At 39.9% G+C, this 26,763-nt stretch overlaps 4 protein-coding genes across 4 annotated transcripts; 2 read left to right on the top strand and 2 right to left on the bottom strand.

The window, feature by feature from the left end:
* Positions 1-1,085: 1,085 nt before the first annotated feature.
* ghrh (growth hormone releasing hormone) lies at positions 1,086-5,775 on the bottom strand. Its single transcript, XM_063911852.1, has 4 exons — positions 5,687-5,775; positions 2,828-2,929; positions 1,823-1,927; positions 1,086-1,215 (listed from the first exon to the last, which is right to left on the bottom strand). The coding sequence occupies exons 1-4, from the start codon at positions 5,761-5,763 to the stop codon at positions 1,086-1,088; spliced, it is 414 nt and encodes a 137-aa protein (XP_063767922.1). The 5' UTR covers positions 5,764-5,775.
* A 1,636-nt stretch (positions 5,776-7,411) lies between these two features.
* Positions 7,412-13,936, top strand: cdk5rap1 (CDK5 regulatory subunit associated protein 1). The gene is given in 15 exon segments (XM_063910610.1): positions 7,412-7,808; positions 7,811-7,888; positions 7,976-8,079; positions 8,155-8,189; positions 8,741-8,841; positions 8,923-9,133; positions 9,403-9,523; positions 9,838-10,068; positions 10,886-10,983; positions 11,099-11,154; positions 11,445-11,489; positions 11,492-11,574; positions 11,665-11,814; positions 12,294-12,438; positions 13,668-13,936. Coding segments are annotated over 15 exon segments (1,779 nt in total). The 5' UTR covers positions 7,412-7,609; the 3' UTR covers positions 13,790-13,936.
* A 330-nt stretch (positions 13,937-14,266) lies between these two features.
* Positions 14,267-20,268, bottom strand: LOC134882717 (bactericidal permeability-increasing protein-like). Its single transcript, XM_063910609.1, is given in 17 exon segments — positions 14,267-14,900; positions 15,046-15,122; positions 15,733-15,796; positions 15,877-15,919; positions 16,002-16,069; positions 16,144-16,311; positions 16,785-16,844; positions 16,929-17,105; positions 17,210-17,301; positions 17,385-17,445; positions 17,535-17,578; positions 17,581-17,597; positions 17,696-17,851; positions 17,931-18,059; positions 18,512-18,626; positions 18,707-18,814; positions 20,122-20,268. Coding segments are annotated over 16 exon segments (1,416 nt in total). The 5' UTR covers positions 18,810-18,814; positions 20,122-20,268; the 3' UTR covers positions 14,267-14,858.
* Positions 20,269-21,310: 1,042 nt separating this feature from the next.
* Positions 21,311-24,194, top strand: LOC134882386 (protein FAM200A-like). The gene is made up of 2 exons (XM_063910034.1): positions 21,311-23,626; positions 23,765-24,194. Exon 1 carries the CDS (start codon positions 21,542-21,544, stop codon positions 23,621-23,623), a length of 2,082 nt encoding a protein of 693 aa, XP_063766104.1. The 5' UTR covers positions 21,311-21,541; the 3' UTR covers positions 23,624-23,626; positions 23,765-24,194.
* The last annotated feature ends 2,569 nt before the right edge of the window (positions 24,195-26,763 follow it).

Below are 26,763 nucleotides of genomic sequence, written 5' to 3'. Positions count from 1 at the left end.
TCTTGGGGTCTTTTCTGTTTTAGAAAGAGAAAAACACTTCAATTTCTGCGAGATGGAATAAATCTGAAGTATTGGATGAATTGTGAGACGAGAGGCTGGAGGCACAGAACAGTCTCTTGCAGTTTAAAGGTTGGTAGAGGAAGAACTACTCCATTCTTTAACCTTAAAGTGATCAATAACACCTGCAATCTTAATATTGAGTCTTATTAAAGGGAAATTCCCTCTTTATGTTTCTCTTAAAGGGTTTCCTGCTGAGGGTTAGCTGTTCTTGTAAATAGAAATTATATATATATACTAATTACTACATTTCGGTTAATTAAGTACATCTAATCTGATCCGATATGACTTTGAAAAAGCCACCTGAACTCACTACTAAAGCCTTAATCATGGATGGATGGTTTTTTTCCTTATTTCTGAGACACTTTAGGACATCATTTCTCTGATTGATATGGAGCGAAACATTAAAAGAAAATCACATTTTTCGATCTCTTCAACATTTGGGTGATGGACAAGTGTCAAACTATGTTTAAAGAGGACATGTTGTAATAATTTACAGGTTAGATTAATATTTAGTGTCTCTACCGTGATGTTTCCATGCTCTAATGTTCAAAAAGCTCTTTAGTTTTCTCATACTGCCTGTGCTGCAGCACCTCTTTTCACCCTCTGTCTGAAACCAGAGCCCAGTCTGCTCTGATTGGTTAGCTCTGTTGTGATTGGTCAAACACGTAGAGATGTCCCGCCCCTTGGCCTATTACGTACATGGCATTAGAGCGCTAGCCAATAGAAGCGGGAGTGTTACAAAGTCATGTCACTATGTTTTTTCCACTGTCATGAACTGGGCTGCAGGGTTTTTTTTCACAGCTTTAATGGGAATTTAACAAAAGACAATAAACATCTTTGAATAACCAGCTAAAGGAAAACAAGCAGTGATGGTTATGGGAAGTGAAGTTGGCGAAGAGTGGCAGCCTTCAATCTGTCCGATCCACCGGTCTCAACTCAGCAGTCTGTGGAGAGGAAAGACTCAAGTCAGCGAAAGATAAACCCAACGTTATAATTGAACTGAACTGAGAGTGTGTAGTATTTCTTTACCTGGGCCTCATGATGTTCCCGTGCACTCCTCTGTATCTGTGGTTGCTCTGGATGGAGGTTAGATCTTCTTTAAAGGTCCCTTCGTAAATGTCTGACTGGCGCTTCATGTAGCTCTCACTTTTATCTCTGTGAGAAAAACAACAAAGAACATATTTAATTGCTTATTTCTGTGCTTTAAAACACACTTAGTTTCTTTTGGACGTTGTACAGGTTGAAGAGACAACACCGAGGCTGACCAGGAAGTTAGCATCAGCCTACGGAAACAAAAAGCAATGGGAATTTTCCGTTGGATTTGGCTGAAAACAAGATCTGTGGCAAACAATCATTTATGTAGGATAATCTCCACTCATTAACACCTCTTTGTGATTTTGGAAGCTAAAATACAATAACGTTAGGCTAAAAAGGATCTACATCACAGTCACATAAACCCCGCTAAGCTAACGGCGGCTAATGTTTGACCGTTATGACCTTCAGTATTCTCATTTAGCCACTTGTTAGCATCCACTGTTTTCTGACACATATAAGCTGAGCACTTTCATGAGTGGGGTATTCACTGATGTATCTTACGCCGTAGAACAAATCATTTTAGCCACAGATCTTATTTCAGTTAGCAAAAAACGTTCCAAAAACCATTGATTCCAAGACAAGAGAACCAAAAGTGCTAGAATGCCAACTCATATCCCGGGTTGTAGGACTCATTCCTGCACCACTCTCTTGCTCTCGTGCTACCCACCCCAGGCGTTTGCCCATGATTGTCTGAAGGAACTTCCTGGCAGAGATTTGTCCCAGGACCTTCCTGTAGCTGTTGGTGAAGATGGCGTCGGCGTGGCGTCCCGAGCTAAAGTCGAAAAGAGGACAAGGAGAGAGATATTAAGCTGCCGTCATCATGAAAAACGTTAGAAAATAGGGAAACTTCTGTGCAATAAAGCAGGAACATGAAAACAACACATAGGTTGTATCTGTTCTGTAGTCCAGTTACAAAGAAAGCACATTTCTGCAGATAGTGTTGCTTTGATTTGCTCAGATGTTAGAGCTGGAAAGTGCATTCACTCACACACTGTACTCTGTTTCCACTTTAGGCTTCTTTATCGTTTATCTTCACCACAGTTGGAAGTCCACACTGTGCTTTTCACTCAAGTACACACATTTTACATCATTTACTTTAATCATTTGAATGCAAAATATAAATGAACCTACAGATCATAATGTGCATTTACAGATGTATCCACTAAGCAATATAACAAGTAGTAGAAATGAGCGTTAAGAGCTGCAATATCAAAATAATGAACACACGACTGCATCCTGATTCAAAGCAGTTGTATATTTAATGTACATTATTATCAAAAGTACCTTTATGTCTGTATATTTTGAGGCTTTAACTTTTACACAGTTTTTGGATGCAGGACTTTTACTTGTCACCAAATATTTACTAACAATTACTTTTTTTAAAACTTTGTTTACTGGTGCTTCTTCCACCACTATCAGATTTTACCTTTCTTTCGAGCTACATATTGTCCCTATAACATCTGTTCACAGGAGTTCTGTAAATTATTCACAGTGACCTCCACACCTCTGTCTGAAAGGATATGCAGATGTTACTACTGTGACTGTTGTGTCGGGGTGGAGGCAGAAATCTGCGTAAAGAAATGTATCTAGAAACCGGTAAAAGAAAGTTAGAAACAGATATATGTTTTCTTATTTGGGGAAACCAACCCTTTCCAGCAAAGACTTGACTGACCGTAACCCCGCTGGCTCTCTGGGACCTGAGTCTTCCTCCAGCTGCTCGTCTGGATTCTTTAAAGACGACGTCATCAGGATGGAGGTGTCCCTTCGGCCAAACCTGAGAAATATTCAATAATTAAAATATAATAAATACATGGCATTTAAATAGCACGTTTCACAATGCTCAAAGGCGCTTTGCAAGCAAATAAAAAAATCACAATAAATGATAAAAACTCCTTTTCCTTAAATAAATGAGTGTAGTCATAATAATAATAATAATAATAATAATAATAATAATAATAATAATAACAATAATAATAATAATAATAATAATGATGATAATGATAATAATGATAATAATAACAATAATAATAATAATAATAATAATGATGATAATAATAATAATAATAATAATAATAATAATAATAACAATAATAATAATAATAATGATGATAATGATAATAATGATAATAATAACAATAATAATAATAATAATAATAATGATAATAATAATGATAATAATAATAACAATAATAATAATAATAATAATAATAATGATAATAATAATACAAATAATAATGATAATAATAATAAAAATAATAACAATAATAATCATAATAACAATAATAATCATAATAATAATAATAATAATAACAATAATAATAATAATAATAATAATGATGATAATGATAATAATAATAATAATAATAATAATAATAATAATAATAATGATAATAATAATAATGATAATAATAATAATAATAATGATAATAATAATAATGATAATAATAATAATAATGATAATAATAATAATAGTAATAATAATAATAATAATAATGATGATAATAATAATAATAATGATAATAATAACAGTAATAATCATAATAATAATGAAAACATGTAATATATAAATAAGCAAATAACATAAATGAAAATTTAAATAGCGAGAAATAAGTGAAATAAAATGATCCAAAATTAGACAAAAGAAATACACTCAGTAAAAGTGAGACAGAAATAAGACAACATGAATAATTACAATTACAAATAAATATATACAATTATTATTATTGCTATTCTAAATAAAACGATGAATAATAAAGACCAATAGAAGGATGATATGAGTTTAATTATTCTAAATTATTTTATTCAATCAAGATCTGACGGTCACAGTGGATCCTTGAGGAGGAAGAATATCATCAGTCTTACAGTAAAATGCTCGAGCTCTCGTAAGATGATTTATTCTGCTGCCTCGGCGAGAAGTGTAATTAAAGTCCTGCGTGAATGCAACCGGTGACTAATGCGGACATCTTAACCCTCTTTAACATAACATGGGCAGAGAGCAGCGCTCCGACATGAAGAGCGCCTCAGACGCTCCCTGCATGATTATGACCTTCCAACTCTTTCAGCCTGCCCTGACCCAATACTCAAGCACCTGTCCATCACCTTCAGTTGTCCTGTTATATACACCGTTACACACTGCTCTTTTTCTGGGTCAAATCTTCCTCATTGTGAAGCATCGAGATGACCAAACATGGATTTGTACATATCATTAAATCTGTACTGTTTGTACAAATGACTTGCTCACATCTGCACACGTACATGTAAGTATATCTAATATCCAAAACCAAAATACGTATATATGTTCATTTAAATGACCAACGTTCACCTTATGATATCCCTATTTAACAGTTACTTATATAATGTTATTATCCTGTGTGAATCTGTATTGTCTTTTCCCTCTCACTCTGTTGCTGCTTTAAAATAAAGGTGTGCTTAGTTTCTATTTAAACACACTTCAATTAAAAAGATACAACACAAACAAATAAATAAATATCAATAATAATAAAATGAATACCACAAACAACAATACTTCTATAATAAATAATAATGTTAATAGACAAAGACTAGTCAGGCCAATGTGTTATTAAAAATAATAATATCAATCATACTAGCACTAATAGCATCAAAAACAACACAATTAATAATTATAGCAGAGATAAATAACAATAATAACAATAATAATAATGATGAATGAACAACAAAAACATACAATAATAATATATGTTTTATTACATAGCACCAAATCACCACAACAAATGTTTAATAATGATGTATAAAAATGGCTAAATAATAATAATATCATTCAAACTTCTACCATCTGAGACACTAAAAATCTGCCTATGTTTTTAGAAAACCATCAATGAAAACATCATCGTTAATAATAAAAAGAATATATAGAAAAGTGATCGTTTGTTTGCTCTTGTTTTGTGGGTTTTGTTTTTTTTGTCATTATTATTTTGTGATTGCCTCTCCCTTGTAACTAAAATAAGAAAATATTGAAAAGAGAAAATGATCTTGCTTTTATAGAAAGAGTAACACCTCTTATCCCTGCTCACCCTCACTCTCCTGCCCTGTCTTCCCCACCCCGGACTGCAGATAAGATTCACGGTCCATTTGTTCGGGTTGCCACACATCAAAACACATTTGAACTTGTATTTAAAAATGTTTTTCTCTCAAGGTGAGCCCATCAGTTCTGTGACACTGGGACACTGTTGGGATACATTTCAAGTATGACAGAAAGCGTTGTTGTGCCAGTTTCAATGTTGCATGTTTAGATATCCTCAGAATTATTCAAATTGGGTCTTATTGTGCTTTCAAATGTCTAAAAGATGTTGTCCATTTCTCTTGATAAAGCTTTATAACCACATCAGCTGTTCTCTCAATCTTGGGAACCATTCATGATTTAACATCATGTTATTTTTAATGCCATCGTTGGGCGTCTACACATCTTAAAAGCTGAGTTTACCCTTCTTAAAAGATGTGAAATTACTAAAGAAAATTGTAAAATGATGTGAGTAAATGTGTGAGGACTTACCTAATGGATGGGTAGAGCGGGGAGCCTGATAAAGACATGACCAGGCAACAAAACAGCAGCAGCACAGCTTTCTCCATCCTCACAGCGAGTCCTGGAAAAGAAGGGACAGCCAGAATAAATGACAGGAGTAGAAATTACATTAGAAAAAAATGCTGAAACCACAGTTTCCCCGAACCCAACTCATCCCTCTGCAGGAGGCACTGAAGTTGCAGCAGGCAGAGATGAATGAAGGAACACAGCTCATCTAAAAAAAATGTTGGGAAATTATCCAAGCTTTGACTTTACATCCACACATTACATTTAATTCACCTTGTTTGTGTCACTTCTGAGCTTCAGGTCCTCTTTATTTGGTGCCCTCCACTGTCATCATCTCACACTGCCAGGAAAAGGCTGGACAAAAAGAGCAGGACTGCTTGTCATCCCTGCATCCATGGTCAGTTTATACTGAACCTGTAGCTGCCAGTCACTCCCACATCACACATCATCACCCCCCCCCCCCCCACTCCCCCCACTCACTCTTTGTACCCTTGAGCTTTCTGCATGCTCTCTTTTTTGTCACCGCTTTCAAATTCAAGTTGGTTTCATTGCCATGCAGGATTGAACACAGAAACATAAGTAGCCTAGTGTAATCTAAACATATGGAAACATGATGTAACAAATGGCTGGCACGTGGACAAAAAGAAAAGAAAAAACTAAAGATTGAGAACAAAGAATGTAAAACAAATGATTATATCTATTACATGATGATATATGGTTTGCACAAGATGGAGAAAAAACATTTAGGAGTAATTTTGACTGCCATGCATCAATTATTCAACCTGTTCCCTGAAATAAAGTGTCTACAACTATGAACTCTTATTGAAATACAAATGCATCTAGACCAGAAAATATACATACAAAATATATAGAGTCCTGGACATAAATAAACAGTGATTTCGTATAAACTAGGATGCATTCACAGCTGTTTAAAACATTTCTAAATAGATTATGTTTTTTACAGTATTTCTTTTCCTAATGAAAAGACATTTGACAATAGATAATAGATAATAGATCCTTTGAGAGGTTAATAACAATTATTGTGTATTCCCATTTGGCCTGAGTTTGGGACTATACATTGAAAAGAAACTGTGATTTTTTTCGATCACTACTAAGTGTCCAGAGTATCCAAGATGTGTTAATTGAATAAGAACTCCGTGTGAAGCCTTTGCTTTCGTGCGGAACTGTTTTACGTCAGGAGGTTTTTTAAGACGGACCGTGAAGATAGACGTACTCGGGGACATCTTCGGCTAACGGATTGTCGTGGTGCAAGATGAGTCACTACCAGTTACTTCCGTCTTTGTTTAACTGGACCGTTTGCTTAACATTTACCATCTATCTTTAACTAAAATTAACTTTTGAATTTTAATAAACAGTGTAAGAATAAATACGACTTAGTAGGACAATAACCTAATTCCTCCTGACACGACCACATATGTATATTACAAAAACAACAACAACTGCATCGGTTTTACGCCTGTGTACTGGAATAAAGCCGACTCATATAATATATATAATAATATTAATGTTATTCAATAATGTTGAGGTATTTATGCTATAAATGTATACCTAAAGGTACTTTTTCACCTATACACCTTATCGTTTTTCACAGCTCAATTTTATTTTCTGGTTTTCATAACGACATCTTGTAAATGGAAGATCTTCCTCTTGATAATAAGACATCTTTGGTCACACATGAAAAGCTGAATGACATTTACTCAACTCAGCTAGCATTTACACTGTTACTATTTAGTAAGATACAAACGAGACATGCAGTAAGCTACTAAATAACGTTAGAAGTAGCTAACTCAACTATATAGTTGCTCAGTCAGACCTAAATCTTACAGTAGTTACAAAGCTTGTGTAGCTACTATTAGCTAACTGAGCATGGAGTCCCTCAGGAAACCCATGTTTACTATTCTGCAACACTGGAGACCCCACAGGGCTGTCAAACCCAGATATTGTTCTAAATTAGCTAACACTAGTGTGACTTCAAAAGAGACGAAGACAAATGTAGATGCATTTAAGAGTCAGTTATCCTGTGGTCCAAGTTTTCAGGATTTCATCAAAGGGGCTTCAGTGAAGAAAGTTTTGCTGCAGATGAAGATCTCTATGATAACCACAGCTATCTTTCTGAGGACCTGGAGATGGGAAACTCAAGGAAAGGTGGGTCCGCATGACTGAAAAGCACATTTAGTTCATTGTAAGTGTTTGGTAACACTGTTAAACTGGGGATTTGTGTTCACATTGCAGTGTATTTTGAGACCTATGGATGTCAGATGAATGTGAACGACACAGAGATCGCCTGGTCCATCCTGCAGAGGAAGGGATACCTACGCACAGTGGAGTTAAATGAGGTATTCAAGAGAAGTAAAACCATTTAACACCATGTATGTCCACACAGTTATCTAAATATACTGTTGTGATTACAGGCAGACGTTGTTCTTCTGGTGACATGCTCCGTAAGGTAAGATAATGTCATTTATGTCAGGAATAACTTCAAAACTGCTGGTTTGAATTTTAAACCCATGTGCGTCACCACAAAAGTTGTCCTGTCAAAAAAAATAAAAGCCTTAAAATGAGTTCAATCTTCTTTCCAACTTCACTCCTGATGTTTAACCACCACATATTCCTTAAATTCAGCCAGTAATTTAATATAATGTAAGTTCTTCTATATGTTGAAAGAAATATATACATTTTTGTCTGGTCACTATTCATGGTCTATATTTAATGTATGCATTTGTTTGTGTGTGTTGGAAACCAGAAAAATAGCATGCATTATTGCAAATGAGAACGTGGGTTTTAATGGAAATGTAGGGTCTTAGTCTGGTATTTTGGCTACACAGTTTATTATAGACTAATTATGGGAGGTTGAACTTCCAAAATAAAAACAACCTCACCCCTTTGCCAATATTCCTGCCAAATGCTCAAATGTTTGAAAAACTGAACACCACTTTTCATGGCTTCCATACAAACTAAATCTGATTCTTAACTAATGATCCAACTTCATATTTACAGAGAAAAGGCCGAACAAACTATCTGGAACAGACTAAAACAACTCACAGCCATGAAGAAGAGACGGAAAAAGAGCCTCGCTCCGATGAAGATCGGGATTTTAGGTAAGTGACTCCACTAGAGTCCAGACATTTTCACACTCTTCCAGAGACTATCATATATATTTAATGGCTGTGTTGGTCCAGGGTGCATGGCAGAGAGGCTGAAGACGGAGCTTCTGGAGCGGGAGAAGCTTGTAGACGTTCTTGCCGGTCCGGACGCTTACCGGGACCTCCCCCGCCTCCTGACTGTCGCTGACGGAGGTCGGCAGGCGAGCAACGTGCTGCTGTCCTTAGAGGAGACCTACGCCGACATCATGCCCGTCCACCACGCTCCCCACGGAAACAGTGCTTTTGTGTGAGTGTTTCTGGAGGATGTAATTGAAACAACCACATGTTATGGGACAGCATCCTCTCCTTTCCTTTCATTAAGGATGGTCCAGTATTTCCTAAACTAAAGGAGAAGTAAAGGAAGCGTTGAAACTCCTTTCCTATCACCTAGAGAATCCAAACAGCTCTTATCATGGATTTAGGTCCTTCTGTGTCATTTCAAAAAAATAACATTCGTCCGCAACCCATGTCCTTATATTTTAACCTCTGATGATTTCCTGTGTTTTCTGCCCTCAGGTCCATCATGCGCGGCTGCGACAACATGTGCACGTACTGCATCGTTCCCTTCACCCGGGGGAGGGAGAGGAGTCGACCCGTCAGCTCCATACTGGAGGAAGTCCGGATGCTGTCTGACCAGGCAAGTGCTGAAGCAAACAGAGCAGCTGCACACCCCTTTATTACAAACAGACGTGCACTGATAGCAATGCTAGGGCTGTTCCACAACATTTCTGCAAAACAGTGACTTGAAATGTGCGTTATGCCAGTATATTAAATCTCAAACATTTTTTAACTGTGGAATTTACATGAAAATTATATTATACATCAAAAGTTTAACTTTATCAGACATTTGAAGGCATGAATAGCCATTAATCTGGGGTTTAATCAGGGTAGGGACACATTTTATGACTTTATAAGTGATTGACGTGTGTGTGCTGGATGTTTGGTCCTCAGGGTGTGAAGGAGGTGACTCTGCTGGGTCAGAATGTGAACAGCTACAGAGACCTGTCGGAGGAGCAGTTCTGCAGCTCGGGGCCGACCCGGCTCAGCGAGGGCTTCCAGACCGTCTACCGGAGCAAACAGGGAGGCCTGCGCTTCTCTCACCTGCTGGACCGAGTGTCCCGCGTCGACCCCGACATGAGGATCAGATTCACCTCCCCCCACCCCAAAGACTTCCCCGATGAGGTACGTCATCACTTCACTAAACACTTTAGACCTGAGTAAGGTTTTTATAGGACTGTGGAAATGTTTAAAAATAGCTCATAGTTTTGATGACTCAATACAACTGCCTACTTTCTGTTAGACCCGCACACTACTTAAAATACAAGTATATTCTAAGAGCAAATACAACAAAAACCTTAATTCTCCTGGTGATAATACATATTTGATTCCCTTTTAGTGTATGTACACCAAAACGGTTCATATGTACGGTGGCCCTGAAGTGCAATTCAAAACAACATTTCACAAAACGCTTTAACATTTCAAAGATTAAGGAAAGGGTATTCCTTCAGGGAGAACAGTCCTTGTTTGTGATTGGACAGAGCTAACCCGGAGAAACACTGCTGTGATTGGTTGTTTGACGGCGCTACGTCTTTCCAGTTTGGTACTACTCAGCTGTGTCCGCACACATTTTAAACTGAGTTGTAAAAAATGGAAGAACAGATTGAAATCCTAAGGAAATATTTAATAACAACATCAGGGAATACCCTTTCCTTAATTTGTGAAATGTCGTTGTATTTTGTCAAATATTGTTTTGACTCGCACTTCAGGGCCACCGTACATATGGGACTGAATCAACACCCTGAGATTCATAGGCTGAAAACAGAGATCCTGCTCACCCAGTATTGATGATATAAGTTTAATATAAGAGCACAGTTTTGGCACACTGGGAAAGAGCCAATTTCATTCGTTTATCAGCCAGGAAATGTTGTGAAAGTCATTGTCTGAGGTACAGTATGTGAAGTGTGTGTGTCAGTGTAAGAAGTTCCTCATGTGTTTACAGGTTCTGCATCTGATTGCGGAGCGAGGGAACATCTGCAGGCAGATCCACCTCCCGGCTCAGAGCGGCAGCAGCAAAGTCCTCAAAGCGATGCGTCGTGGGTAAGACAACTCAAACTAAAGCATCAAAGCAATTCTGTTTGTAAAGTAGTTGCGATCTGTATCAAACATGTCAGTGAGGTGTTTAATGAAATGTATTTTCTCATGAAATACGCAGCTACACCAGAGAGGCTTACCTTGATCTTGTCCAGAACGTCAAGAGGATTGTCCCAGGTAAGATCCACATTACAATGTGTTACTTTAAAGAGGCCCTTTTATACTCCTTGGGGGTTTCCTTTCCCTGTAGTGTGTTATGTAGGTTTTAGTGCATGTAAATGGTCTTCAAACATTAAAATCCCAAAGTGGAGTTTCTCTGGTTTCAGACAGAGGGTGAAAAGAGGTGCAGTATGAGAAAAATAAAGAGCTTTTTCAACATTGAAGAATGGAAACTTGTCCAAATATGAACCTGATCATGAGCAGAATAGGGGCCCCTTTAATAACTGAGTGTGTGGTGTGTGTTTCAGAGGTGAGTCTCAGCAGCGACTTCATCTCAGGCTTCTGCGGGGAAACGGAGAAGACCACCTCCAGACTCTGTCTCTGATCAGAGAGGTGGGCTACAACGTGGGCTTCCTGTTCGCCTACAGCATGAGGAAGGTCAGTCACGTCCCATTTCAGCTCCTCTCTTCAGTCGCTCCATAAATGATCGAGACTCTTGTAACCGACCTTGTGGTTTCCTCCCTCCAGAAAACGCAGGCCTACCATCGACTGGAGGATGACGTGCCGGCGGAGGTGAAGCAGCGGCGTCTGCAGGAGTGTATCAAAGTTTTCAGGGAGGGGGCCGGGAGGGTCAACGCTGCTCTGGTGGGCAGCACACAGCTCGTCCTGGTGGAGGGGGTGAGTACTGCACACATGACTGGATATTATTCCTAAATGTAAACTAAACGCGTACAAAGTATTGGCAGTCCAATACTCCAAATAAAAAAGGCTGCTAGGAGCTAAATAGTTGAAGATAAACTCAAACAGAACCACTTCATTCCATTTCGTTAGAACCACTTATTGCAGGAAAAAACAGGAACAAATAAAATACAGACCTGAACTGTGGCTCAGACTGTTGTTATTTTCATCTCAAAACAATTCCACACAACAAAGATGCTGCTGCCTCGCTGTATATAAAATCCTATTTTCTGCAATAATCTTAATCCAGTGGATGCCTTTGGTTTCTTATCCAGTAAACCAGTGTGATTCTAACTTCCTGGTTGGCCTCCCTGCAGCTGGCTATTAGATTGTTTTCCACAAACTAAATGGACATCTGCCAATGGTTTGATCCCCGATCCCCTCCGCTTATCTATTGCTATCCTTTTTTTATTATCCAGGAGAGTAAAAGATCTGCTCAGGATCTGTGTGGGAGAACTGATGGAAACACCAAAGTCATTTTCCCCAAACAGGAGGTTGAGGTTCAGTCTGCAGAATCCAACAGAGCACCGATCAGCGCTGGAGACTACGTGCTGGTGGAGGTACAGATTTTACGTCATATACACATTTTATCAAAAGTAGAGCCTGAAATGTTTATTACAGATGTATTGGTACATGCCAAAGATACATCTGTCACTGTTGTTTAGTACTCCCATCAGAAAGCACTTTTTCAACCAATTGAACGTCCCACTACCTGGCTGTAATAATAACCAAATATAAAGGCCCTGATATTTTGTTTCTTCCGATCAGCCCATCTTGTGTTGGGATCCTATTATTCTGCCAAAATCACATTCATTGGATTCCCGTTGTTCTCTATTTCTATTAGGGCTGAACGATTAATTGCATTTGCGATAATATCGCGATATGACAAAACGCGATTTTCCAACCGCAAAGGCTGCGATTTGACTGGTCACGTGATCTGGTCACGTGACTTGCGAGCGAGCCGAGCAGGCAGGGAAAGAAGTCAACGCTGCGCTTGACCCTGTTGCACAATGTCCTCAGGCTCGTCAGAAGAGTGCACGGCTGGAGGTTTGGTACCAAAGAGGGGCAGCACGTCAGTTGTGTGGAATTATTTTGGCTTTAAAAAGGAAGATGCTGCACAACGTCAGGTATTGTGCAGAACGTGCCTCGCTACTGTTGCTACCTCACGAGGTTCACGATTGTAATCACGATTGATTGATTGCTTGTGTTTGTTGAAAAATACATGAGAAGAGGACCTTGAAAAAATAATCGCATATTAAATCGCAATTGCATATTAGAAAATCGCAATAATTATTTCCAATCGTTCAGCCCTACATTTCTATCTCGATTTGAAACATCTAAATTACAATCGGATGGCTAATGACTTGTCGTCTGATCAAACCACACATTAACCGTCCCAAAGAGGCAGATTTACAGAGTGTTTAAGTGTTAATAAACACTTTAGTCAGGATTATAGCGAAACATTTCAAGATTTAAAACGGTGTTTATGTTAAAAGGAAAAGTGATATTGCTTTCACCCTCTTAAAACCCCTACTAAACTGTACTTCAAAATTGGGAATATTGACCTAAAGATGGATCTGAAAACTTTTGGGTTTTGGGCCCAGTATTTTCTTTATTTATCCTAAAATTTAAATAGGCAGGTGTTCCAGTGTTTAATACAAATCTGTCAATCTCATTATCATGCCTTCTGCTACTGCTGTAACAAACCAACAAGAAAAAGGAGCTTTAAGGCGTTATCTGGTACCTTCATCACTCACTCACTCTGAATGTCTTGTGTCTCTAATATAGATTTTGACGGGCCAACTCCCAGAGCCTGAGAGGCCGGGTCCTGAGTCACAGCTCCCTGAGAGACACAGTGAAGCACTACGATGAACATGTGGCCCCAAACACAACCAGGACTGAAACAGGGCCATGAGGGATGCAGGGGACACCACTGGAAAGATGGGGAAGCTAGTGCACGGCCATCTTTCTTTTGGGACGACACACGCTGGATGCTTTTCATGGACTCTTGGTCACATTGGACTGCTGTGATGAGCTATTAAACTGCGATATATTATTTAAACTGTCAGTACTAGGTGTATTTATTTACATTTTGAACTGCCGTCTACATGATATACTGGAACTCGGCCAACAAAATATATTTGGAAAAACTACAGAGCAGTGTCTTTTTTGAGAGTGGATTAATGTAGGAACTATTTTCTTTGAACCAAACTTCATCCACCAACGATTGAGCAAAAGCCGCTCCTCCATGAGTGGATGTATGCTTCCTATGGCATGTTGGTGGGTGTAATTTGGTAGAAAGAAAATAGTTCCTTCAACAAACAGCTCACAAAATGATCCATGTATTATCTTAAGTAACCAGGTCTTGGTTTCCGGAAAGAGGCATTGCTGGTGAGTCTTTCAAAAGTATTTATTGGTGATTTAAACAATACAAAATAAGTGCTATATTGATCCATTATATTTAATTAAAAAGGCAGACCTTTCTTTGTCCGATATCTCCGATAAACAGTAAATCACACCAAGACAAACTAGATTAAAAATGGCTTTAAAGGTAAAAGAAAACAATGTGTGACACGTCCCTTTAAGAAGCTGAAACTGGTTTGGATGAGGTCCATTTTAACCTTTGTTTAACACAAACTACTGTGGCTTGATTTTCATCAGCACATTAGTTGCATCGCTCTGTGAGACACAAAATCAGATCACATTTTTCATAAATTGGCAGCAGAAAGTGCTGCGATGCGCTTTAAAAAGAGCGTGTTTCAAAAAGATGCAAACCCGTCCAGCAGACTGTGCCCTGAAAACATTGTATATGAGGTTGATTTTTAAAAAGAAAAGCAGTATGAAAACCTGAGATGATATCCAAGACAAACAGGAGATCAGAATTTGTCAGGCACGGTAATATTTCTACATCATTCATTTGTTCATGAAGTTGAACTGTGATTGTGTCTTCATGGTGCAGAAATGGAAGCTTCCAGAAATGCCACTCAACCCTTGAACTGAACATCGGTCCCAATCATCAAGTAGTCCTAGAGAGAAATGAAAAGCAATGAAGAAATCAAATGAAAATTCCGTGGAGTGTCTAGATATTTAAGATGTTGTCTTCTGAGTTATTGACCCTCGTTAAAATACGCGTCCTATAATGAAAGCAGTTTTATAGAAAACCAGTCTGACCTTCAGGACCTGCAGCTGAGTGTTCACCAGCGTCATCTTTCCAAGTGTAGGAAGAGGGTATCCCTTTGCAAGATCAACTATGACGTGAAGTTCAGACATTCAGATAAAGGAGTGACAAAAAGTGAATGAGCTAAAGTCTTATATTAAACTTAGGACATTTCTGGAATTAAATGCAGCTTAAATTGCTTAAAATTGAAAGGAAATTAATCATCAAACAGAAAGGTAAGCGGACAAATTATGGCTTCAAAGAAAAAATAGCAATAACAATATGCAACACGGTTATAAGAAATATGAATAATAAATACAATTTTAAATGGGCAACTAAGTGTGCCTTTCTGTCTCATCGAATCCCAAAGGGGACTTTTTATAATAATGTAAAATTAAAGGTTTTTTCCACCATATATTTTAGCTTTCCAATATATGCATTTGTTTTTTAAAATACCTGAAATAATTATTAATCAATTATAAGTCACAATTAAAAATAAAATGCAATATTCTGTCGATTTTCAAATGAAAAAGGCACTTCATTTAGTTTCTGAAGACTTAACCTGCGGTACAGTGGACAATATTAAACTGCAAAAAGCAAAACAGTGTCCCAGTATATTGCAATTACCTGTCAATCTGTCAGTCCTCTCATCAAGTCTTAGTAGCTCATATAGAAAACAAAGTGATAATGCAAGAACTCACCATTCAGTGTTGGTATTACCACCCACTTGAGGACCGTTTGGAAGATGCTGTCGAGGGATCTGACCTGCAGGTTAGAGGTAGGGTTAGTTGGTTAAGTTGGTACTGATGGTGCACACTGTGACTCGTGTTAGAATGAGATCTCACCTGAAAGTCTCCGACATAGCTCGTGGCCAGGGTCAGATCCATTCTGTGCAAATGAGGTAAATTAAACTGTCATGTTCGTCTTCTCAAAGACCTTTTGGCCCCATTTTCAAGTTTTATTTACTCACTTGTTTAGGGTGAGGGCTCCAGCCACCCTCGTTCCGCTGACGAACACTCGGGCGCTGACGCTGGAGTCCTGTAAAGACAATATAGTGAGACAGTGAACCAAACAAATGGCTTTTTATTTATCATGCTGGCTGTGTCACCTACCAGGTTCAGGACAAAGAGGGGGGAAAGTGTGGCGTTGGGTTGGATCGCGTAAGCCGTCGCTGTGGCAAAGGCCTGAACCGTCGCGTTGTTGGTTTCAAACGTGATGATGGGAGTTTTCACCGTCTTCACCAGCAGTTTCATCATCAGACCTGGGAACTGCTTGGCGATCTGAAAAAGTAGAGATGTTGCTGACAAAAAAGCGATAGATTGATGCAGAAATGACCCCAAAAACGCGGAAAAGAGTTAGCATTTTACCACTTTTATTCCCCTCGGCTTGACGTTAGCATTTTTTTGACCGTTTACATTAAATGTGTCAGTAAATACCCTACTGCTGAAGTTTCTTTTAGCGGTTGGTTGCTAACAAGTGTCTATAAGAGAAGTCTGAATGTCATCACGCTCAACATTAGCCGCCTTTAGCTTAGCGGTTGCTAATCTGCAGCGATGCGTTTACACGTTTATAGCCTAACGTTAGCTTTTAACTTCCGGTGATTGCAATTATTTTCCAAAATCATAATAATGTACAGACTATCCTGCTGAACAAAACCTGTAAGTATAATAAAAGTGTGTTTGCCGGAGAGTCCTAGCGATGCTAACTTCCGCGTCCGGCTACAAAAACATCCCTGAGTGGAATATGTTTTCACCTGCGGGATGAAAACTCCAAACGTCCCGGTGGTGAGTCGGATGGGAGAGGCTTTTGGGATCTGTTGGGAGTCAGAAAGGTATATCACTGTGATGTCATGTGAGAAGATAGATGAGGTGAATGGGGGGGGGGGAGTTCAGCTAACCATGTCGTCAGTGATGTACTGGCTGAACGCTCCGGCTGAGTTGTAGACAAAGGCCGCAGAGTTGGCGGTGAAGGAGGACAAGCCGATGTACAACATGTTGTTGATCTGGGGCGGCAGGGAAAAGGCCGCGGGGGTAAACGGAGGCTCCTGGTGCTTCCCGATGTTGTAGAACTCACCCTAAAGGAACAACAGAAACAGAACATTTGGAAAGCAACCATGACTCCAGTACGGAAGCCCTAAGAAGCAAAAGAGCAAACAAAAGGGTCATGATTGTTTCTTACCTTCAAGCTTAAGTCTATGGAGGTTGTTGACACTGCAGGCGAGGCCACCATGGAATATTCAATCTCGGCAAACTGGTCCACTTTGGCTAGAACTGTGGTGATGAGGCAGAAAGTCTCTCACTTATTCGGCCTCAATGAAACACACACATACACTGACATAAAGATAATGGTTTACCATTGAGAGTTTTCAAATTGTTGTTCAAGTCAGATACTGCATTGGCCACCAGGGGGCAGATCTGCAAAAAAAAAGAGGAGAAATTCACAAGAACTCACAGAGATTTTTGAATGAGCTGTTTTGAAAGGAACCACTGTCTGCAGCCCTCACCTGTTTCTGCATTGCCTTTCGTATAGCATTTTCGACATATTGCTGAACAGATTGTACAGCCAGCTGAAATGGAAATATAGCAGCATGTCAATTTTTGAAAAAACGGGACATTTTATTCTTTAAAATGGATTAAAAAGGAGTTTCTATTCTTTTTTTCTTACCTTGCTCCACGTTTGAAATGTATGCTCACCTTGCCAACATTTGCGGCACAGTCAACAGTATTGCCCGCAGGCCGGCCTGCCTCATCACTCTTGATGGAGAGACTTGTACCGATACTGATACCATTGACGTTCAGATTGAAAGAGCCGCTGTCACTTCTGTTGAGAGAGGGTTAGGGTTAGGGGTATAAATGTCCCCAAATGTTTGACCTTAAGGAGGAAATCTGTTTTCACTTACACTATGAGGTACTTGACTCGCCAGTTTCCTTGCAAACGGAAGAAAGCGTTACCAATGGACAGTCTGACACCGGTCCCTGGCACCATATTGAGCGTAGCCTCTGGCAATCCAACATCCACCATTTTCAAACTGATAAAGACAACATGCATGTGTATTTTCAGCTTCCATATTTGCAGTTTGTGCCTCTCTCCATGCTTAAGGTTCAAAAAGCTCCTTATTTTTCTCATTCTGCCTGTGCTGCAGCTCCTCTTTTCACCCTATGTCTGAAACCAGAGCCCAGTCTGCTCTGATTGATAGGCCGGCTCTGTTGTGATTGGTCAACTGTTTAGAGATGTCCCGCCCCTTAGCCTATTCTACAATGTGTTTGACCTCTAGTCAATAGAAGTGTGAGTGTATGATAGTGTTGTCACTAGGTTACAGAAGTAAACAAAGGAGTCCAGTTCAGGCAGATTGAAACTCCCTCTGGAGAGAAGTTTAGGAGACTTTGTAGACCATTTACTTGCACTAAAAGCTATACACACTACAGGAAAGGGAAAACTCCCAAAAGCTTCTTTAAGTATCCACTGTCAGAATGTTCTTACTTTGTCAGGCTGTACTTGACCTTGCCAATGCGAGACACCTTCACTTTCCCTGACATATCATCGATTCTGATGGTTTTGAGTTTCTGCTGGATCGAAGCCAGTGCCAGTTGTCTTCCTAGAGAAAAATCAAGGGAATAACATTATCAAAAACTCTGGAAGGAGTCAGCGACTTAAAACTAAAAGTACAAACCTTACCGTATTCAATGCCTTTTGTTGTTAGCTTGACCTTTACCCCAGGGTTGATGCTTATGGTCATTGGGATTAAAGCCACCAGTGAAAGCCACCAGCACAGAAACATCTTGGCTGTTGGGAGGAGAAAGAACAGGATCATCAGCAAGAAGTTTGTATTTTTACAAGACATGTTGACATTCCGCAAATATAGCGGTAAAGCCTGAAGTGCAACTGTAAAGTCTAATTTGATGGATGAAGTACTTAGATTATTTACCTAAATATATAAACTGGTCAATTAAAGTAAACATACTCTAAAATAAAAAGGTACAAATTAAGTAGTACTACAAAATAAAAGTACAAATAATTCTCCAAAGGTTAATTTCTTTAATTTTGTGAAATTCGACCCCAACTTTGTGGGGTGGTCCCAATACATCACGTTTCAATACCACTTTTTAATAATATATAGTTTTCTATAAGTTAATAAAATGCTTTTAAATACAAATATGAAGAGAGACTCCACTACAGATAAATGAAGTGGAGAAAGAAGTCAATTATTTCCCTGTTTGCTGCTTCAGTGGAGGCCTGTGAAAGAGCCTCAGTGCTGCAGAGGACACCACATGACCCCTGATCAGTCGGCAGGCAGGCAGGACTTTAATTAAATCAGGCAGAGATTTACCACCATTTCAGTCCTTTTTGAATATGGTGGTTTCAATGAGTGTAGAAAGACTTTACAGATGGTTAACGCACTTTTTGTAGCATTCAAATCTTTGTGTCCAGAAACGATTGCATTAATTCAGGGTCAGCAAATGCTACAGCGATCAGCTGCGGTTTGTCCTCAAGCAAGAGCTCCATCAGATGTTCAATGATAAACACCATGTCAACGATTATCTTCTATTATTTGTTGGTGACGATGAAGTTGAATACGTTGCATGTACAAATTGACCGATTTGAGCTCTCAACATGTTAATCAACAGACTAAACCAAAGAAAATGTAAGACATGTGACAACGCAGCTCTCTTAATGAAGTTTCCTGTGGATCAGAAGTCTAGTGCAAAAAACAGTGTGCTTTTATTAACCAACAAAATGCTGCTTATTAAAGAGAACAACATATTGAAACCAATAAAAACTTTGAGTATGAACACATTAGCACTTCATTCTGAAACTAGTTTTGTAGGGATGTAATATTGAATCTCAACGCACTTCCTAAAACGCAACAGCAGCAGCATTGGCATTCAGACATTGGTATATTAGGTATGTCGTTTTCAGAGTATGCAGCCTCTTAGCACTTATTTATATTCAGTGCAATGGAGGCAGAAGAACAAACCCACCTATTTCGTATTACAAGAATCAATCGACCTTAAGTGAAGAAGCATTTCTAGACACTACTATTCAAGTTCACACATTCAAGTTCATTCAGAACAAAGGTAAGAAGCTCTTACCCAAAGTAGTACTCTGTCAGGTTTCTCCTGATGTGTGAGTCTCTCTGCAAACAAGGAAGAGTGAAAGAGTAAAGGAGGCACCTGGCCTTTTATTCACTTAGCCAATCAGAAAGTACACTATGGCAGGGGACTAACCCACATGAAGCAACTTTAACATGTCTTGGTTTCCTCACTGCCTCACTGTGCTGACCTTTTGTTCCCTTTGATATCATAAGTACTAACAGTGGTCTTATTTTAAAAAACTACTGTTTTAAAAGCTTGATTTATTTTCTACTTTTTTAAATCCTATTTTATATTTTATTGATGTTTACATTTTGAATTGTTTATTTCTAGTTTCTTTTTATTTCTCTAATGTACAATGCCTTGTCTTTATGCTGCTGCAATGCACACATTTCCCAAATTGGGATCAATAAAGTACTTCTATCTGTCTGTCCATCCGTCCGTCCATCCATCCAGCTATCTAATTAAAAGGATATCGTATCGACAAAAAATGTAGCTTTGAAGCAAATTGCAAAGCTGTGTGCTTCAAGGGGAACCACTTTTAGTTTTGTGGTAGAAGTACTCAGATAATTTACTTAAGTAAAAGTAGCAATACTACAGTCTGAAAATACTCAGCTATAAGTAAAAGTCAACAAGTATTAGATAGATAGAATCGGAGGATGAAACCCTCTTTATTAGTCACATACATGCACACAGCAGAGCACACACAGTGAAATTGGTCCTCTGCATTTAACCCATCCTAGTACTAGGAGCAGTGGCTATTGTGCAGCGCCCTGGGAGCAATGGGGAGGGGGGATTGGAGGTGTCCGGTGCCTTGCTCAAGGACACCACAGCAGGACCTAGGAGGTGAACTGGGACCTCTCCAAGTAGCAGTCCACCTTCCATATTTCAAGTCTGTTCGGGGACTTGAACCGCCGACCCTACGATTCCCAGTCCAAGCCCCTACTTGCTGAGCCACTGCTGGACAACTAGCATCGAAATGTACTTTAAGTACCAAAACTAAGAGCTCTTATTCTGCAGAACGTCCCAATTAAGCATCAAATATTTAAAATGATTGTGTTATAATTATTGTTTTTTAATTAGTTCATCACATCATTGCTGCGCTGAGTAAACATGATGTGAATGACTTTATAAAAAACTAGGTGGCTTAACTTGTCATAATATCATTAAAGAACTAAATCTGCTAAGCCAGGGGTTTTCAACCGGTGGTCCGCGGACCCCTGGTGGTCCGCGGCGGCATTGCATGTGGTCCGTGACAAGAGCCTATGTTGATCAGTTCACCATTGTTTTTTTTTAATATAAATTCGCTTTGATATTTCAACACATTTCCAGAATACCGTTACATATCGTGAAAAATATGTTTAAAATAATATAAAGGAAATTCAAGCTGACAGAATGTAGCCTTGCGCCTATCCAGTCTATGGTAGCCTGTGATTCGCTAATGGTAATGAGTTGCGTCGCTAACCTCACTTATTATTCATTACGTACAGTCTTGCGAGCAAAGTTGCCACACATTTATAAGCATAGCCGACGAGAGTATTTTAAGATAGGTTGTAGTACAGCAAACATTTGTTACATATGTACTAGTCTAGCTATATATCTAGCACCAATGGATCGTTTTGTAGTGAGGAAAGTGCCAGAGGGACAGGCTGCCATGACAGAGGGTCAGGCTGCCACGACAGAGGGACAGGCCGCCACGATAGGGCAAGGACAGGCTTCCGAAGCGTCAACTTCGCAAAAAAGACGAAAAAGAAAATACAATGAGGAATATGTTAAATATGGATTCACAGTGACGACAGACAGAGCAGGAGAGGAGGTACCACTGTGTTTCGTATGTTCAACAATTCTCTGTAATGAAGCTATGAAGCCGTCGAAACTTACGCGGCATATGGAGACGCATCACGTCCACTTGAAGGCCAAACCCGTTGAGTACATGCAACAGATGTTGCGTGATTTCAAAGGACAGCAGGCTACCATGAGGAAGAGTGCAAAAATAAATGAAAACGCACTGAAAGCATCGTATCTGGTCGCTCTCAGGGTTGCAAAAAGTAAGAAGCCCCATACCATTGCAGAGCAGCTTATATTGCCAGCAGCCATAGATATGTGCAGAGCTATGGTAAGCGAAGAATGTGCCAACAAATTAAAAACTATTCCGTTGTCAGACAACACAATCGGAAGACGAATTGGGGAAATGGCAAATGATGTCAAAGACCAGCTGATGGCAAAACTTCAGACAGTTCTGTTTTCCCTTCAAATCGACGAGACGACAGATGTTACTAATGATGCGCAACTGTTAACATTTGTGCGATACGAGGACAGTGGCACTATGTGCGAGGAATTTCTTTTTTGCAAACCACTGCCCGGGCGAACTACCGGTGTAGAAATATTTAAAGCACTGGACGATTTTTTCACGGAGCACAATATCTCGTGGCAGAGGTGCGTTGCATTATGCAGCGATGGGGCCCGAGCCATGAGTGGCAGCAAGACTGGACTGTTTGCGCATGTAAGGAGGGTGGCTCCGGGGGTAATTTGGACACACTGCCTGATTCATAGAGAGGCTCTCGCCTCCAAAGATCTCAGTGTTGAGCTCAGTGGTGTGTTTGATGTCGTTGTCAAGACGGTCAACTTCATAAAACGAAACGCATTGAATACACGCCTGTTTTCATCCCTATGCCATGACTTGGGAAGTGAACACAGCTCTCTCCTTTATCATTCAGAGGTGCGTTGGCTGTCTCGCGGCGCTGTGCTCGCCCGTGTGTTTGAACTACGCGGAGCTATCTACGAGTTCTTGTGCGAGAAGCATTCTGATCTGGCTTCCAATTTCAACGATAGTTACTGGTTAACTAAGCTGGCGTACCTCACAGATGTTTTTGCAGAGCTGAACAAGTTGAACAGCTCCATGCAAGGGAGAGATGCAAACGTCATGCAGCTCTACGAGAAGCTCGACGCATTTGTGAAAAAAATGTCAAAGTGGATCGAACGAGTGGAGAGCAATAACTTGGCGATGTTTCCTTCAGTTGAGGAATACCCTGACAGCACTGACATCAACGACACTATATGTGAGCATTTGAGGAAGCTTGTGCGTCAATTCGCAAAGTACTTCACTGATTCGGAAGAGTGGCGCCGTGACAGCAAGTGGATCCTGCTCCCATTCAGTGACGATGCATCAGTAGGGTCAAGTCTGACGGCTGTGGAAGAGGATAAGCTGATTGAGATGTCCACAGACTCTGTCAGGAGGCATATGTACGACACACAGCCCCTTGTTAAATTCTGGATAAGTTGCCAGACAGAATTTCCACAGCTTGCTGCAAAAGCAATGAGGTGTCTTTTGCCCTTTCCAACCACATACCTGTGTGCGAGTGGTTTTTCTACACTGGCGTACTTAAAGAATAAGTACAGGGCTAGGCTTGATCCAGAGAATGACATGAGACTGTCTCTGTCTACCATTTCGCCACGAATAGACAGGCTGTGTGGACTTCACCACGCCCAGATATCACACTGACAGGTAGGCCTAATTCTCCCATGTTTTCACTGTTACGACCCTGGCGGGTTTAGGCCCCGCCCTGTGTTAATGGTAAGCCTGTTCTCTCTCCCTGCTTTTCTCAATCTCTCTCTGCTTTTCTCAATCTCTCTGTCTCTACAGCAGGTGATTGGTGACAGGTCTGTCCTGGCTGGGTTATAAAAGCCCTGACCAGCCAGCAGTTGAGGCTGCCTTGGTCTTCATTTGTTGGATTTTGGTTCTCCGGTGTTGTTGGATTTTTGTTCTCCGTTGTTGTTTTGTCACACACCTAGACTGACTTTGCATGACATTTTTAGTTACTTTTCCCAATACTGAATTGCACAACACTTTATTATTCTTTATTCTTTCTTTAAAATAATCTTTAATTTAATTTAATTTAATAAATCTACTTTTATTATTATAAAATCTGCGTGGCCTCTCTTTCATGTTTCATGCATTGAGCTATGCATGTAACACCAAATACACACGCGCACGCGCAGGCACATCAGTGGGCCGCGGATTGCTTTCTAGTCCGAATGGTGGTCCCTGGGACAAAACCAGTTGAAAACCCCTGTGCTAAGCAACTAAAAGAAGATGGACCTTTATTTATCTGGAAATTCAGTTTAAATACACACACACACACACACACACACACACACACACACACACACACACACACACACACACAGAATTGAAGTATATAAGTGCACATGAACATGCATTTTGGAGAGGTCCAGAACGAAGAGGCAACCTGTCGGTGCCAGCGCCATGGAGCAGTTGGGGGTTCGGTGCCTTGCTCAAGGGCGGGGCCCAAGAGGTGAACTGGCACCTCTCCAGCTGCCAGTCCACTTTGTTTTGTTTTGGGTCTGATCGGGACGTGAACCTGCGACCCTTTGGTCTGAGCCACTGCTGCCCATCCAACAATCTGTTAAAACAATGCAGTGGATTTCAATGTGTTAAAAGAAATCCTACAAAATGTAGTGGAGTAAAAGTATCGCGAATACTACAATAAAGTACAATTACCAGCAACCATCGCACAAGCTGTAGCAGCGTGGAGCAGATGCTATGGGAAGAAATACCTTTATATTTATGTGTTAACTTGCTGGATAGTTCATGCTTGTAAATGTGATGCAGCCCGGGGGACTTTTTAAGGTGTTGCCCGTTATGTGTTGTTTTAACATGTGTCTCAAAGGATCTCGTCAAATAAATCACCTGAGGCTGATATTTAGTTTTGATGCCAACATATTTGACTCGTGCTTTTGCTTGTGTAAGTCCCAATGTCAATTTCCTGTTAAGAAACACAAGAGGTTGGATATAAAAACCGACCTTGGCCAATAGCAAACGGGAATTGTGATTATGGAAAGGGAACAGTGTTCATCATACGTGTGGTGCAATGTAAGACATTTCCCTTGTTGAATGTTTCCAGTATTGAGTTGCAAAAGATTTCACAAAAAGCTCTGGGAAATCATCCAAGAGCTTTGATAGAATTACATTTCATTCCAAAAATTCTACTTTTTAATATTTATTGGGCAGTTATTGAAAAATGTCATACCCATGACTTACCTGTAGATTTGTGTCCTTTTTTCTGTCAATTTTGGGGCAAAATACGGCAGTTATGGCTTCTACCACCATACATAGTTCCATTCCTCAGGCCTTAAGACTATTAAACACCTGAGCTCTGCAAACTGCCTCCATAAACATGTATCTGTTTGAATCTTGCAATTTATCTCAATATTAAATTCCACTTTCCTCTATATAGATTCTTATTGCACTAAGTCTATTTTATTTGTATTTACTTGCACATTTTCCAACATACTCTTGCACTATTTCATGTCTGTCCTGTTATTTCTTTCACTATTTTGGGGTTTTATTTGTTTTATGTCCTTTATATATTACATTGCATTGTTGGAGGGGCCTGGTACTAAAGTTTTTCATTGCCATATCTAGGCTTTAGCTACTGTGCACATGACTTTGGGTTGGAGTGAGCACTGGTAGGATGTAACTATATCAGGTTTTTTGTAAAGTATCGCAAAATGTCTGCAGTTTTTTTTAAAGATAATTACTTTATTAATCCCAAACTGGGAAATGTTTGTTGCATCAGCATAATACAATACTCTTCTGAAAGTGCATAGAAAATAATTAGAAATAAAAAGAAGAAATAAACAAAGCTAAAATGTAGACATCTCAAAGAATAAATATAAATAATAATAAACTGGCATTAGAGAAAAGAGATGTATACAGTTGACTTTGAACATAAGCCACTTTAAACCTTGAAAGTGTGTTTAATGCTAATTAAATGACTCCTGCTGCTGGCTCGAATCAAAGCTGTTTAATAACTTAAACCTGTTAAACTATTTCAAACAATAAGGTTAAAAACAGGCAAAGCTTAAGAGAGCAGCTTATGGTTTAACCTCATATGACTCCAGATCATTTCATGTAGTCCTCTCTGAATAGAGTTGATCTTTAATGAAACAGTGAGACAAATCAATCAGAATCATCACGAGAATGTTGTAAGTACATTTGTGGTCAGATTTGCAAATATCAGCTCACCCGCACAAGGGGAAGTGGTGGTTTGAGCTGCATTTGTACATTTATTTGTTCACGCCTCATGTTTTAATCCACAGTGATATTTCACACTTTACCTGAAACCGTTGGGTTATTTGGACACATTGTAAAGGCGGATGTGTGTTCACACTGGAAAAGCAACTCTGCGTTCCTCATGGGGGAGAAAAACCGAGGCTGGAGATGAGTTCACACCGAGTTCAGTTTCAGCTTCATGCTCTGCTCCCTGCCTGCAGGCTGTCCTCAGTCAGGACGGAAACAGAGAGACTGCATCTGTAGTCCTGAGGTGGGCGGTGATGTTGGGCGAGGCCTGGCGCCGCTGCTTGGGCTTGGGGCAGCGGTGCGGGTTGAACAGGGAGAAGGGGGGGCAGGTGGTCCCGGGGTTGGGGCAGCGGGCGTGCTGCTCCCTCAGGTACTCCGTGATGATGCTGTCCATGGTCGGGGGGGAGGGCAGGTGGGGGCCGGGGAGGGATGTGGGAGCGAGCGAGAAGGAGTGGCGGAGGACGAGGCCACAGCCAATGAAGATGCGGGAGAAGCACGAGCGGCTGAGCGGTGAGTGCTGGGGGTCACGGTGGAGGGGT

The sequence above is a fragment of the Eleginops maclovinus genome, chromosome 20 (assembly GCF_036324505.1).
Source record: "Eleginops maclovinus isolate JMC-PN-2008 ecotype Puerto Natales chromosome 20, JC_Emac_rtc_rv5, whole genome shotgun sequence".
NCBI classification, from domain to species: Eukaryota; Metazoa; Chordata; class Actinopteri; order Perciformes; family Eleginopidae; genus Eleginops; species Eleginops maclovinus.
The sequence above is the reverse complement of the archived record's forward strand: the minus strand, read 5'-3'. Positions and strand labels throughout refer to the sequence as shown.

What these genes read in the sequence shown, in the direction of transcription:
- ghrh (XM_063911852.1), bottom strand. Translation starts at nt 5,763, where the DNA reads ATGGAGAAAGCTGTGCTGCTGCTGTTTTGTTGCCTGGTCATGTCTTTA. An exon ending in CCGCTCTACCCATCCATTAG is followed by an intron (nt 2,930 to 5,686) that starts GTAAGTCCTCAC and finishes AATATTTCTCAG; the next exon opens with GTTTGGCCGAAGGGACACCT. An exon ending in AGAGAGCCAGCGGGGTTACG is followed by an intron (nt 1,928 to 2,827) that starts GTCAGTCAAGTC and finishes TTTCGACTTTAG; the next exon opens with CTCGGGACGCCACGCCGACG.
- LOC134882386 (XM_063910034.1), top strand. Translation starts at nt 21,542, where the DNA reads ATGGTAGCCTGTGATTCGCTAATGGTAATGAGTTGCGTCGCTAACCTC.